Source organism: Eublepharis macularius, chromosome 5 (genome assembly GCF_028583425.1).
Source record: "Eublepharis macularius isolate TG4126 chromosome 5, MPM_Emac_v1.0, whole genome shotgun sequence".
Lineage (NCBI taxonomy): Eukaryota > Metazoa > Chordata > Lepidosauria > Squamata > Eublepharidae > Eublepharis > Eublepharis macularius.
The window spans coordinates 110874325-110889467 of record NC_072794.1 but is presented as its reverse complement, the minus strand read 5'-3'; the positions used below and the strand labels follow the sequence as shown (position 1 = coordinate 110889467).

Here is a 15143-nt window from a genome sequence, read left to right as displayed (position 1 = left end):
CCCGTAGATCGCTCTCCGTTTGTGCTCAGACTGGGGGAGGGAGTGGAGGTTCTTTTATCTTTTTTTAGAGACGAATCCACCCCCTCCTGGAGACATGGGAGTCACCTGGTACGGTATTTTGATTATCTGGGGTTGTTCGTGATGCTATTTGGAATGCGTGGGGATTTCTTTTAACAAAGAATAATGTGTGTAGTTTGTTGCAGGTGGATCCCGCCGAGAAGGAAGACAACCACTACTGGGCTTCAATACCCTGTGGTTTAGAAATGGAGGGTGGGCGGGCATTTGGCCTGTAACGAGAGAATATGCGGTGGTTTGCTGTGGGTGCCTAACAGAGCATTGAAGTCAGTGGTCTTAGACTGGAGTAACGCTGCATTGGATTGCGGGCTGGGGGGAAAAAGCTGCGGCGGTAGCAGGCCTTCTTGCCCCTAAAGCTGCAGCGGCAGGCGAGGCGGTTTCACGGAGGCGGGTGAGTCTCTGGAGACAAGCTGACTTCGCTGCCGCGTGTTGCTGGATACGCTGCGCGTCCTTGCCTGGATGGATGTGGGTGGGTGTCGTGCTTTAGTGGGTGCAGCAGTCTGATAACGTTGCAAGGAGGAGGCGTGTTACGAATGACAGCTTGTGCCGGGTTGAGATGGAAAAGGACGCGGAGCGCCTGGCTTTTGCATGCTGCTCCGGTGGGGGCGTCTCTCCCTCAGGCTGCGCTGTCGCTCGCTCGCTGTGCGCCCTCGGGCGCTTCGGCGCCTGCTACGGCAAGAGCGCACCGATGCACAGCGGGCGGGCTGGCGTGGGGAAGTGCTGGTGCCCACTGTGTCTCCTGGCTTGGATTTCTTCGTACTGTTCAGCGCTGCAGGTGGACCCTTTGCACTTTGAAAGGGAGTGAGGCACGAACCTTCAAGGGACTTATGTGTGTAGAGCTTGGGGGTTTGGCAAACATATAGTGAAAGAATTGCTATATATGGCTTATGAATAATATAAGAATGTGTGTTTGGTATGCATTATTAGCATATACATTGCACTAGATTGGTGGTATAATCTAATCTACACTAAGTAGGACAAACCATCAGCTTCTCCTGTTGTATTTCTCCATTAAAACACTATTACCAATGGTTCTAGTAGAAATCCTAGTTGCAGCTAATAGACTGGACAAGTTCTGTGAAGATGTTTCATGCCTTTTTGTCACAAAACTGCCAGTACTTGATGCATATGAGAGAGGCCTAAGATACTACCTGAAGCAAACAGATTTAGTATGATGTATTGTCGAAGGCTTTCACGGCCGGAGAACGATGGTTGTTGTGGGTTTTCCAGAATGTATTGCCGTGGTCTTGCCATTGTAGTTCCTGACGTTTCGCCAGCAGCTGTGGCTGGCATCTTCAGAGGTGTAGCACCAAAAGACAGAGGTCTCTCAGTGTCACAGCTGCTGGCGAAACGTCAGGAACTACAATGCCAAGACCACGGCAATACAGCCTGGAAAACCCACAACAACCATAGATTTAGTATGGTCCACCTTTTGATATGACTTGATTGAATACTTTGTACAACCTTAGTAGTATGTCCCCCAAAATTAGCTGGGCCACAAAAATGACTACTAGAGGACCCCCATATATCCACATATTGGGTGAGTGGGGAGGAATGTGGCAAATTAAGGTCAGTTTAGGTAAGTGTAAGGTGATGCATATTGGAGCAAAAAATCCCGTTTTCATGTGTATACTAATAGGGTCTGAACCTTGGGGTCTTAGTGGGTAGCTCAATGAAAGTTTCAACCCAGTATGCTACAGCAGTGAAAAAGGCAAACTTTATGCTGGGGATTATTAGGAAAGGGGCTGAAAGTAAAAAGCCAATATTATAGTGCCTCTGTATAGGTGCCCCTGTGTAAATGCACACAATATTTGGAATATTGTGTGCACTTCTGGCTACCATATCTCAAAAAAGGCATTGCAGCGCTGGAAAAAGTACTAAAGAGGGAAGATGATTAGAGGACTGGAGCACCTTTCCTATGAGGAAAGGCTTAAGAGATTGGGGCTTTTCAGATTTAAAAAAAAGACAACGGACATGATAGAGGTTTATAAAATTATGTATGGGGTAGAAGGAGTGGATGCCCTGACTTGTATGGACCAGGGTAGCCCAGTCTTGGAAACTAAGCAGGGCCAGCCCTGGTTAGTATTTGCATGGGTGATCACCAAGGAAGTCCAGGGTTGCTATGTAAAGACAAGCAGTGGCAAACCACCTCTGTTTATCTCTTGCCTTGAAAACCCCATAAGGGGTCACCACGTCAGCTGCAACTTGACAGCTTTTTACAAAACAGAGTAGACAGAAAGCTTCCCCCCCTCCAAAATATTAGAACTAGAGGGTATTCAGTGAAGCTGATGGGCAGTGTATTCAAGATGGGCAAAAGGAAATACTTCTTTACACAACAAGTGATTAAAATGTGGAGTTCACTGCCAAAACATGTAGAGATGGCCACAGGCTTTAAAAGGGGATTAGACAAATTCATTGAAGATAGGTCCATCAGTGGCTACTAGCCATGACGACTAAAGCATTTCCACATTCAGGCAATAAATCTGTGAATACCAGTACCAGGGAGCAACATCAGGGGAAGGCCTTGGCCTCTATGCCCTGTTGTTTGTTGGCTCTCCAGAGTAAATTGTTGGCCACTGAATGAGACAGGATGCTGGACTAGATGCTAGGCTAGACTAATCCAGCAGGACTCTTCTTCTGTTCTTTGTTCTTATATATTTACACTAGCTAGATGCCCGTGCTTCACTATGGTATTTAACTACTTTAAATCCAGTTATAATACTTATAACTGGAGCCAGTCTGGTGTAGTGGTTAAGAGTGTGGGACACTAATCTGGAGAGCCGGGTTTGATTCCCCACTCCTCCACTTGAAGCCTGCTGGGTGACCTTGGGCTAGTCACAGTTCCTTGGAGCTCTCTCAGCCCCACCCACCTCACAGGGTGTTTTGTTGTCGGGATAGTAGTAACATATCTTGTAAACCACTCTGAGTGGGCATTAAGTTGTCCTGAAGGGCGGTATATAAATTAAATATTATTATTATGGGTATGTAACATAATCATAAGGATTCAGTCCCACTCCGACCCATTGCGAGTGCCATTGGTTCACCAGCATATGAATTAGCTAAACATCTGGCCAATCTTCTACAGGACCACATCGGAAAAACCATGTCTTACATCAAAGATTCAGCACATTTCATCAACAAAATCAGTCCGCTGAAAATCAAGCCACAGGACATACTTGTCAGTTTTGATTTTGTATCCTTTTTTACTAAGGTTCTGGTAAAAGACACAATTGCACATTAACCAGATTTTTCCAGAGGATGTAACAGCCTTATTCCACCATTGTCTGACAACCAGTTATCCAATGGGATAACGAATTCTATGAACAGATGGATGGGGTGGCCATGGGAAGCCCTCTCAGCCTGGTTATAGCAAACTTCTACATGGAACATTTTGAAAAAACAGCTTTAGAATCAGCACCCCTCAAACCTACAGTCTGGTTCTGGTTCGTGGATGATACCGTTATCATTTGGAGCCATGGTGAGGAAGAATTGATGGAGTTTTTAAATCACCTCAACAATATCCACCTGAACATACAATTCACCATGGAACAAGAAATCAAGGGTAAACTCCCATTTCTAGATACCTTGGTCATCCGCAAAGCAAACTTTCAATTAGGTCACAAAGTCTACAGGAAACCAACTCACATGGATTGGTACTTACACAAAAACACTAATCACCACCCTCGACAGAAAAGAGGCATAATAAAAACATTAGACCATGTAAGACGGATATGTGAACCGCACTTTCTCAATGAGGAAACTAATCATCTAAACCATGCACTTCAAGCAAATGTTTAATCCAGAAATGAAATCAGAAGAGCAATTAAATCAAGGATAAATTAAAAAACTAAGGAAAAACAGTCTCCCACAGGAAAAGTGGTTTTGCCATATATCAAAGGAATCACTGATCAGGTGGGAAAACTTATGAAAAAGCACAACCTACAAGCAGGATTCAGCCCCACCAGAAAAATACAACAGACGCTACGATCAGCAAAAGACAGTAGAGACCCCCTCACCTCTGCCAGAGTATACCGCATACCCTGCAGCTGTGGACAAGTTTACATCGGGACCACACAGCGTAGCAGCCAGACAAGAATAAAAGAACATTGAAGGACATTGCAAACTTGACCAACCTGAAAAATCAGCAGTGGCTGAACATAGCCTAACTCAAACAGGACACAGTATCTTATTCCAGGACACTAAAATACTGGATAACACATCCAACTATTTTGTCAGATTGCACAGGGAAGCCATTGAAATTCATAAGCATAAGCATAAGCACAATTTCAACAGGAAAGAAGAGAGCTTAAGAATGAATAGGGCATGGTTTTCAGTCCTGAAAAACACCAGACTAACAAAATACCTGACATCTTACAGTAGCCCTACAGATAAGATTAGCATATCAACCACCAATCCATATGCAAAAGAACCTCCTCAGGATACAATGAAGCTTCCCTCCATTAGCATGCCAAAATCTGGGAAACTCGTAACAGGATGACTCAGTCCAAACCCACCTTCCTGAGTAGATATAAATTACCTGCTAACATTTTCTCCACACATTGACATTGAGAGAATTCTTTCGGAGCTACACCTCTGTAGATGCCAGTCACAGCTGCTGGCAAAACGTCAGGAACTACAATGCCAAGACCACGGCCATACAGCCCGGAAAATTTACAACTAACGTTCTCTGGCCGCGAACATGGTTGAGTTGGCAAGTAAACTTTTAGGGGAAGACTGGGAGTGCATTTTACCTCAGGACACATTCAGTGACTCCCAGTAGCAACTGCATGCTGTTTAGAATGTGGGGGGTGAGGACCAATCAGGCTGCATACACAAATGACCTCTGTGTTCCAACTATCTCTGGGGGAGGAATGAGGTGTGGAATGTTGTGAGGCCCAGTCAGCCCACATATGCAAATGACCTTGAAAAACTGGCCCAGTCAGGGAAGAGTGGCTGAGCTGACAGTGGGCAGGGGCACAAGCAGGCAGCAGCCTGCCAGCCACGCAGGGAAGCTGTATCCCTTTGGGAAAACACATTTTACCTCTATTTACCCCTTAGGGGGTGAATTTCTTAAAATCCCTTCTTAGTGGGTGTTTACATCATGAAAGGAATGTTCTCCCCAAATTTCATGTTTCTAGGTCCAGAAGTTTGGGCTAGGCTTTGATGAGTCAGTCAGTTATGTTCTATCAGCAGCCTGGAAAAAAACAAATTGACTATTTCCAGTTTCCGATTTTATTTTTCTGGTCAGCAGGAGACATTTTTTTTTACCAACTACAGGTGACCAATCAGAAAGCTAATCATATAATTTCCTTTATGGCTTTGGCCATAAAGCATGTGGTTTTATGTTTGGAATAGAATTTACAGTATCAGAACTTTTTTTAATTAATGAAATGCACTAACTCCTCCATTTTAGTTTACTCTATATAAATAAAGCTCCGTGTCTGATATATAATTTACCTTTTAAGAAGTCACTTGGGATAACTAGATATGTGGTGGGCTATTGTATTTATCTTATGGTGATATACAGTGAAATGTTGCGTTAAGCATGTTTATATATATTTGCCTTGCTAATTTAAATAAGACTTACCTCACGTGTTTAGAATCAGACCCTAAATTATTGTTCCGGCCACAAAGTGAGTCATAGAGCATAACTGGATCCTGGCCCTTTATTTCTTGTGGGAGCTTCTGGTTTCAGCATGATGAGGACTTGAAACCATCCATAAGGAGAAACGAGTCTTGTGCATCAGCCCTTTGGTTAACCCTTCCTTTTGTTACATGGTACTTTTCTACTCATGCAGAATCCATTTTACAGCACTAAATATTTTGACTTGAGTTATTTTGAGAAAGGTAAAGTGTAAATGCTGTATAATAAAGAAATAAAAGCAAAAATTGTCCAGTGGAGGGACTTGAGGTACAAATGTTGATTTTGTGTATACCATTGGCCCAGAGTGAGATCCCCCCACCCCAATCCCACTGACCAATATCCTATCTGGAAAAGAAAAGATACACTTCAGCAAGTCTAACTGCCAATCAGAAAGGTGGTATCCTGTGGCTGTTTACAGGCAATGTCTGTTACTGCAAGTTAGAATTCTTTTTGTTTATCAGCCTTAAATATAACCATAATATTTTCTAGGTTGCTTCCATAAGATAGAGGCTTAGAGGAGGAGAGAGGGCTCAGTGGTAGAGCACATGCTTTGCAAACAGGTTGTTGTTGTTGTTGTTGTTGTTGTTACAACAACAATAACAACATTCGATTTATATACCGTCCTTCAGGACAACTTAATGCCCACTCAGAGCGGTTTACAAAGTATGTTATTATCCCCGCAACAAAACACCCTGTGAGGTGGGCGGGGCTGAGAGAGCTCCAGAGAGCTGTGACTAGTCCAAGGTCACCCAGCTGGCTTCAAGTGGAGGAGGATTTTTCATGATTTTTCATGAGGGAAAAGAAGCACTGATAGCCTGAGGTACAAAGTGAAGACCTTCCTTCTGGGATCTTTGGCTCTCTTTCCCTCACATATCAGTCTGAAGAGGAAAGAAAAATGGGCTGTGAAAGGGTGTTTTAACTCTGAAGGTAGAAAACTTCCCTTTCCCTGTCTCTGGCACATTCTCTCTCCTACTACTGGAATGTTTTTTGGCTCTTTGTGGCAAGGAATTGCTCCCTTTGGATATGCTACTCTATACAATATCAGTGTGCATTGCAGTGCTGTATTACTCATAGCAACAATAATAATGTGTACAAGGGATTTAATGCATAGTGGCTGTCATTCTACTTGTGAGTACATGGTTTGGGGACCTTTTCTCTTACACTCTTTCTCCTATGCTAGTGTTTCTCAGATGCCAGTAACAGAGGGGAAAAGTGTCCAGCAGACAGTTGAAATTCTAACGAGAAAACTGGAATTACTTGGAGCAGAGAAACAGGGAACTTTTGGTGTAGACTGTGAAACGTACCACACTGCACCCTCCACAATGGGCAACCAAGGTCAGCATTCAGTTTTCTAAAATAACTTGTGTGTTCAGATGTTTGAGGCATATGTAGTAGTTGATGGTTAGCTGGGTTAGGCTCAGCACTAGCGCATTCAAAGAAACAACTTCATGTTTTGTTTTTCCTGGAAAAGAAGTCGATGATGGCAAACTGTGTTTAACATGTCCTTTGATTTATCTGATACATTTTCCTTCCTTCAGGGAGACATAGATAGTTCATAGATCCAGAGGAGTTAGCCATGTTAGTTTGTAGTAGCAAAATAGAAAAGAGTCCAGTAGCACCTTTAAGACTAACCAGCTTTACTGTAGCATAAGCTTTTTGAGTTCTCTTCGTCAGATGCATCTGACAAAAAGAACTGTGGTTCTCGAAAGCTTATGCTACAATAAAGTTGGTTAGTCATAAAGGTGCTACTGAACTCTTTTCTATATAGATAGTTCAGCAATTTTATCCACAAAATAACCTGTTTGGTAGGTTGGGCTGAGGGTCATCCATGGTCACCCATTATGTTTCATGTCAGAATGTGGATTTGGACTTGTGTCTCCACAGTTCTCCTCTGATACTATACCATAGCAGATGAAATGTCAAATCTACTCAGTGGGATAGGGTTAGTGCAGAAAGAGTGTATGGAAAGAGCGATCTGTAGATATAACAGTGGTTTGTTTCTTTTCCCCTGCAATCAGCAATTTTTTTTTTACTTTATCTGCTAATTGTCTCAGGCTGCTTCTGACCCACTGTGCGAACTTGGATTAATTTAATCTTTCTATGAAATAAAACTGGAATAATGAGATCTACAAATGAATTTCTTGCTCCTTAATAAGCTGTTTCTATCATGATAAAATGCAGCCGTCATTTCTGTTTGTAACATAGATTAATCTATATATCTTTTTCATTACATCCAATATTGTAGTTCTTTTCTTCCCTAGTTTTGTAATATGAAAACAGCAAAATTACTAACCCTCATCTGGGATAGGAGGAGCTAACAGTAGTAATGTGCGTTTGAGAACTTCTGGGTAGTCCAGCAAGTAATTCCACAAAAGGTAGTAATCCACAGGTTGGTTTTTTAGTTGTGTACCTGCGCACATACACCAGTGCTAGCTTTTTCTGTCTTGCAAGGGAAAGAGAGGACAGAAAAAGAACAATCTTCTATACAACTTCATTTGAGTGAAAGTGATAATTATAAGCGAGCTATTTAGAATCTTGATATGCAGTATGTACCTTTGTATGTTTATTCATAAATAAGTTGCACTGAGTACATTTCCAAGTATGTATGCATAGAACTGCAGCATTAGAGTGTCTGCAGCAATGCTCCTTGTTGCTCTAATATGCTTCTTTAGCAAGGCATAAATGCATACAACGTTACCAATGTGTAGAGCACTAATCAGTAGGGCTGCAGCACATCTTAGGTTTTCTTCGTCTCATTTTTTCTCCAAAGGAGCTCGGAGTCCTTACACTGACCTTGTGAGGTGGATTAGGAAAGAACAACTGGCTGAGGGTCACCCTGTGAGCTTTGCTAGCATGTGGGATTTGAACCCAAGTCTCCATAATGCTAGTCCGTTGTCCAAACCCCATATACATCGTTAATTGCTGAAATCACTTGATTGAAAATGTTTTGATTAACTATATCAGTTATGTAGGAAACCTGTTTTTTAAACAAAAACAAATTGTAATATAAGTAAATAATTAGAAGAACTTAAAAATGGTAGGTATATCATTAGAGGCAGTTCCCACTTTCTCTTGTATAAGGGGGATGCTTCTTCTAAGATGGCATCTGTACTTTTTATACTACATGTGTGCATATGTAAAGAAACGACACTTTTTCTACAAAACTTGTTTTATTCATAAAGAGATTTATGCAGATTTAATCAGTAGCTGTAATTGATCAGTTACAGGTTATATGATTCATTGACCAAGATTTCTTTAATTGGAGGGCAGTGACATAATATGGGATGAGGTGTTGATTGTACCACTTCTCCCCTTGTATATTATTATAATGTGTGAAAAGTCATCAGTTTGGGTAGATACTTTGTAAATTTACATTGCGCTCCTGTCCTTGTTTACTCAGAAATAAATCTTACTGAGTTCAAAGGGGCTTATTCCAAAGTAAGTTTACTGCTTAACAGTTCAATCCTATGCCGAGTCACTCTAGTTTGCTTTGGAATAACTCCTGCACGTTGTTGAACTGCTAGAGATCTTTCCCATTCCAGTCCTTCAGGATCCCTGCTCTCAAGGGGGGCTTCTGAGTTGTGTGTGGTGTTTAAGCATATTCCATACAAGAATATGTCTCTTGCTCAAGCTAGGCCTCTGGTGTGGCACATACTTAACATGAAAATATGTTTAAAGGTTTTTCATGCAACCCACAGTCCATTGATTCACATTCCAGTAATGAGTAAAAGAAAAATTCAGTGGTGAACTTGTCTTCCCCAGTAACTTAAGTCAGTGCTATCTCGATACATGGTCAAAATCCCACAAGTCTAAAAATAATCTATTTTGGTTAAAATTTGTATGTGTTACTAATGTCCATTGGCAGCATAATTCTTTCTCTTGGTAGAGCTGAAGTTCTATAAATGAAGCTGAAATCATAGTCAAATAGTGATAAGGTAATATTACGGTTTTACTAGGTTTCCTGAAAGAATTTGAAAATATTTATTCCCCATCTTCCTGGAAATGGCTCAGAGAAATTTCAATTTTAAATTGTCTCCAAATTTTTTAACACTTGTTTAATGTATGAATCATTCTTCCCTCTAGAGGTCAGCAGTGAGCTCAGGCATCCATTCAGTTGCCTCATGTCTCTCAATCACGCTGGTTTTGTGGTTGCTCGCACAGAGATGTGTTAATATATACACTGGCAGTTCTTACTACTGCTCAGATCCTTAACCTGCTCTTGGCTTTCACTGAACGTATTGCAGCTATAGAGAAAAGCAGAAGCCATCATTAGGGCTGCAGCCAAAACACTTGGAAATAAGCCTCATTGAATTCAGCAAGATTTATTTCTGAGTAAACACATTGGATCAGACTGCAAATATAACTGTTCATTCAATCCAGAGGGATATCCTTTTTGTACAAATATTTTAAGAGGAATTTTCTTCTAAAACTTTTTAAAAATAATGTATAAAGACACATCCTTCTTTTGCATTCCTGAAACACTGCAGCTCAGAGAGCTATTGAATTTAACTAGTACTTTAATGTTGAATTAAAATGGATTTTGTTCCTTTATAGATGTTAATCCTGTAAGATAAAGACTAAGGAAAGGATGAAGCATGTTTCATTCTTCCTTGGCAATGGAAAGTGATCATCATAACTAGAAGGGATAAGTAGGGGAGGCCCACGAGGACTTGCAATGGGAATCTACTTTTCCTCCTATATACTCCTCCTCTCAATATTTCCTCTTTGCTTCCTCCTGGTAGCCCCAAAGCCACTCTCTCTGTTTCCTTCTCTCCTCCCCCTACTTATCTTTATCTGGTCCCCTAATTTTCAGCTTTCCCTCTTTCTGCTCCATTTCTTCTCTCTCGTCCACTTAACTACCTTTTTCTGTTCTCCCCCCGTTGAGCTGCTTCTTGTCTCCCATGCCTTGCTTCCATCTTTTACTTTTTTCAGTCTCTTTCAGTCTCTTTCCCTGTCTTTGAGTAACAGAAACCAAGACTTGAAAGGCGTTGAATTTTACCACCACCCCTCCCCGCCCCCAGTATGTTTTTTCCAGATTTTTCTGCAAACCTTGGCCTTCCCTTAGGTTTATAGAAAAATCCCCTTTCCTTCCTTTTCCTATTGTGTGTATTTTCTTATCCATGTTCTAGGGCCAGCGTTAGACGTAGACATAAGGTCAGGTCTTCACCCGAAGGCTTGAAAGGGGGATAGAATGGGATGTTAAAACAGCCCTAGGGGAAGCTACACAAACTGGCGTCTGTAGTACTGTCGAGGGTGCAGGGTCTCGTTGGCTGGAAACTGGACCGCAGTGATGCTGACAACAGGTGTCTGGGTGAGTCTGCACCTGTTGTTGTTGTCTCTGCAACCCAGGTCTGAGTCAAATAGAACCTGTGACTCTGCCAGCATTGCAGGGACCACTCGGCTCAGGTTGCTTCTGCTCACTATTGGCCCACCACGAACTTCCCCAGGAAATTAAGGACAGATCCATCACTATTCTGAAAGCTTGAAGACACTGAAATAGAATCTAGTTGTTGTACTTCCAGTTCTGTCTTCTGCCCTCTCAGCTGCTATCATTTGGGCTAGACTTTTGCTTTGCAGGAGTTGGAGGAAAATAGCAAAAGAAGAAAAGGGGGCTGGAAGCTCTGTAGTAATCTCTAGTCTTGGAGTATTTAAAGATCTAGGCATTGTATTGGAGCAAGGACTTGGATTCTAAAGTCATCCTAATATACTGCCATAAACCTTTTAGCCAGTACATAGGTGGAGCAAGTATTGGTTGTGTAGTTGCTTGCCTTCACAGATGATCTCTGCAAGCAGCTGGATCGAGGTGGGTTGGTGTTTCTGGCTTTATTGGATTTTACTGCAGCGTTCGACACAGTCAACAATGAGCTTTTGGCCCACCACCTTGCTGATGTGGGAATTAGTAGGATGGCCTTACACTGGTCCGTCTCTTTCCTTCACGGTTGGGGACAGAGGGTGGAGCTAGGGGAGCAGTTATCGCCACGCCACCCTTTGGTGTGTGGTGTCCCTCAGGGCGATACTTTTCCCCGATGTTGTTCAACATCTATATGTGCCCCCTTGCCCAACTAGTTTGGAGTTTTGGGTTGGGATGTCATCAATATGTGGATGAAACTCAACTTTATCTGTTGATGGACGGCTGGCGAGATACTGCCCCAGATGATCTGGCCAGGACTTTAGAGGCTGTGACTGGATGGTTAAAACAGAGCAGACTGAAGTTGAATCCAACGAAGATGGAGGTCCTGTACCTGGGCCTGTAAGACAGAGATGTTCTGCCAGGCTTTTGGTGGTTGAGGTGGACGGGCCTCCTCTCGGCCTCCTACTGGTGGGGGGGGGGGGAACCACCCTCCTGGTTTTTAGCTCATCGCTGTGTAGACCCAGTGATCTTGCAGGACTGTGAAATCTGCTGTCTGTTTAAATTTTGCTGCCAGTTTTAAATTGCTTTTAGCTATATGTTATTTATTATATATTGTATTGTGTTTTAATCGGGTTGTGATCCGCTTTGAGCCTGCATTGTGGGAGAGCGGACTATAAGTCTAATAAACAAACAAATAAAATAATAGTTGCTTCTGAACACAAGGATTGGCTGGTTGGCACCAAATAGAAGAAAGTAGCTACTGCTGCGCTAGGTGTGCAATGCAGCTTTCAGGTATTCTTGGCTTGGTGCTGCCTTGCAAAATGAAAAAGAGTTTGAGCTTTTGAGGAGGAGAATGCATCCAGGTAGGTAGGTAGATGATTGATTACTGTTTGTGTAGTGTTTAAAATTAACCAAGTGTAACACAGAATATTGCACACAATCTTAAGTTATGGATATAGCTTGAGAGAGAGGGATAGGTAGTTTGAAAAGCAAGATTAGAGATAATATGCCATTTCTACAGCATTGCACTTTCCTAAAAGTGAACAACCTTTCTTTCAAACAGGCTGATAGTTCCCTTTTGTTTGTTTTTTTAAAAAGGAGAGTATAAAGATAAAACAAACATTTTGGTGAGGGAGAAAAAGTAAGTCAAATGCTTAAAAGGAGGGGAGAATAGAAGGGCAATAGGAGGTTGGATCCAGCAATTTGCTCCCTCAAGGGATTGCAGGTTTGTGGGCTGCAATGAGGAGAAGGAAAGGTGCAAAACTGTTCATAATTCTGTTGGCTGATCTCCATTGAGGGAGCAATTCTGCAGTGCCCCCCTTCTCCCTGGGGGTTGATAGATCCCTCCCCTCTCTTCACTATCAGTGCAAGTGGGTCCACTGAGCTCAGGAATCAGCTTTCCCAGGGTCAGAAATGTTTGCCACAGGAAGAGCAAAATGGGGAAGATCTATAAACATCGATGTTCTTCCCTGACAGGTCTCAGGATCAAGGCCCAAATTTCCAACTAGGAAAAATGATGAAGAGCAAAGAGAAAGCAAAAAATGATAAACATGAGTGAAGGCAGTAACTTGGTCTCTTTGAAAGGTGATAATAAAACTCAGCGGCAGCACCTCAGGTGAACTGGCTGGTTTTTAAATAGAGAGGCCATGTACCTCTGCATAATGGTCAGTCCCAAATAGCCTTCTGCAGGTCTCTTCAAGCACTATCAAGTGTAATGGTTGTCTATTTAAACCGTGAAGGAAGGCACCAACCCTCTTGGCTCCTGTTGATCAATAGTTTTCAGACTTTCTGACTTCAGAGATCCTTTTCTTTATCAAGAGAAGCCATTGCAGAGGGTTATGGACATGTTCTAGTTCATAAAGACAGTTGGCCAGCATGACAGAGCATGTTGTTTCTCTTTGTAAACTGAGAGTACTTCTTAGAACACACTCAGCAGTCCTTTTGGATTTGTGTATTGCAGGGGAAAGCCAGTACAAGTGGCCAAGTTGTCTTTCAGGGAAGTTCCTTGCTTTGACTGGTATACCAGTTGTGGTTCCTCTCGGAGAGAGAGCCGTTTGTGTTATTCATGCTTGTATAACATCCAGGCTAGGTATTCTAATGTGTTATATGTGGAGCTGTCTTAGAAACTGTATGGGAGCTTTGGATTAGAGCAACTGTAATATTAAATGCACAAATGTGAGCATAATTATAGAAGAGGTACACTGGCTGCTGATACGTTTCTGGGCAAAATTCAAGGTGTGGTGGGTATTGATCTTTAAAGCCTTAACAGGAATAGAGCTTTATCCCATATGAAACATGCTTGGTCTAAGATCTGCAAAAGGCCCTTTTCTGGGTGGCCCCGCTTTCAGGGTTCAGGCAGGTGGTGACTGGTGAGAGGGCTTTTCCATTATGAAGCCCAAATTATGGAATATTTTCCCCAGATAGAAGCAAGAGGCACCTGTATGATTTTCATTTCAGTTCCAGGTGAAGACATTTTTATTCTCTAAAAGCTTTCAGAGTGATTTGTTGTTTAAACTGTTCGATAGGATTTCATCTGCTGTTTTTGTTGCTCTTCTGCTTACATTGTTCCTTATTTTTTATTCATGTTCACGATTGCTTTAGCTTGATCTTGTTGTGAATGGCTTTTGGAAAGATTTAAGAGTGAGAAAACAGCTTATTATTTCTTAAATAAAAGTATAAATATTCATCAGGAGCCTCTGCTAGGTTAAAGTAGACCACCACTGGGCTGGATACTATATTCAGTAGTCCTGTACATTTACTGCTATCACGTTTGCCAGATCCCCTGCTATAGTGGAGGTCTCGGATTCCTCAGCCTCTGCTCCATGCCATTGCTCACTGCTCACCTGGCTGGCAGGGAAAGGCATCTGGAGAGGCTAGAGACAGGCTTGAGGCATGTGCATGAAGCATGCACATTCCCACCTTTTACACTGAAAAATGACATCATTTCTGGAACAACATGGAAGAGGGAACACTAGGTTTGAAGCCAATTTTTAGAGAATTGGACACAGCACAACCTAGTGCTTACATGTCGTGTCGGAAATGATGTCATTTTCTGGTGTGATGAGTGGGTATAGGGTGTAAGCACCCTATCCCCCTTGCTCACAGTGCGGTACAAAAATGACCCAGACAGATGAGCATGACCTCTGCCTCATGTGTCTGGATGAGGGCCATAATGTCATGGCATGTAAAGTGTGTCAGAAATTCACCCCAAAGGCGAGGCATGAGAGGTCTCAACAGCTAAAAGCAGCACTGTGGAAAAAAGTGCCTGCTGAGGAGTTGAAGGGGAAGACTCCAAGTGGGAAAGAGCATCTGTCAGAGTCGATTCTGACAGCAGCTAAAGCTTTGGCATCTGCTGAGCAACTCTCGAGAGATGGATCTGTACAGTCCTTGGAAGTCAACCCCACGCTCAGATCCGACTGGGAAGAAACCGAGATCTCCGAAGCATCTCTTGGATCTGAGGGCTTCATTGGAACCACCAGCTAAGAAGTCTAAAAAAACGAAGCACCCAGCTTGGTTGACCTCGACTTTGACTCATTGTTGTCGTTCCCCACAGCCTGAGCCTTCTGATGATGT

The 15143-nt window shown here is 42.5% G+C and overlaps 1 protein-coding gene across 4 annotated transcripts in view; it reads left to right on the top strand.

The window, feature by feature from the left end:
- Positions 1-15143, top strand: part of MED20 (mediator complex subunit 20) — a 32535-nt gene continuing 17392 nt past the window's right edge. The window contains exons 1-2 of one of the 4 annotated variants that reach the window (XM_054980854.1): positions 1-108; positions 6900-7054. In XM_054980854.1, the coding sequence (XP_054836829.1) occupies positions 95-108; positions 6900-7054 (169 nt within the window). In that variant the 5' untranslated portion in view covers positions 1-94. Of the gene's footprint in view, positions 109-6899; positions 7055-15143 lie in introns of those variants that run through there. The other 3 variants (XM_054980855.1, XM_054980856.1, XM_054980857.1) reach the window with 3 other exon arrangements.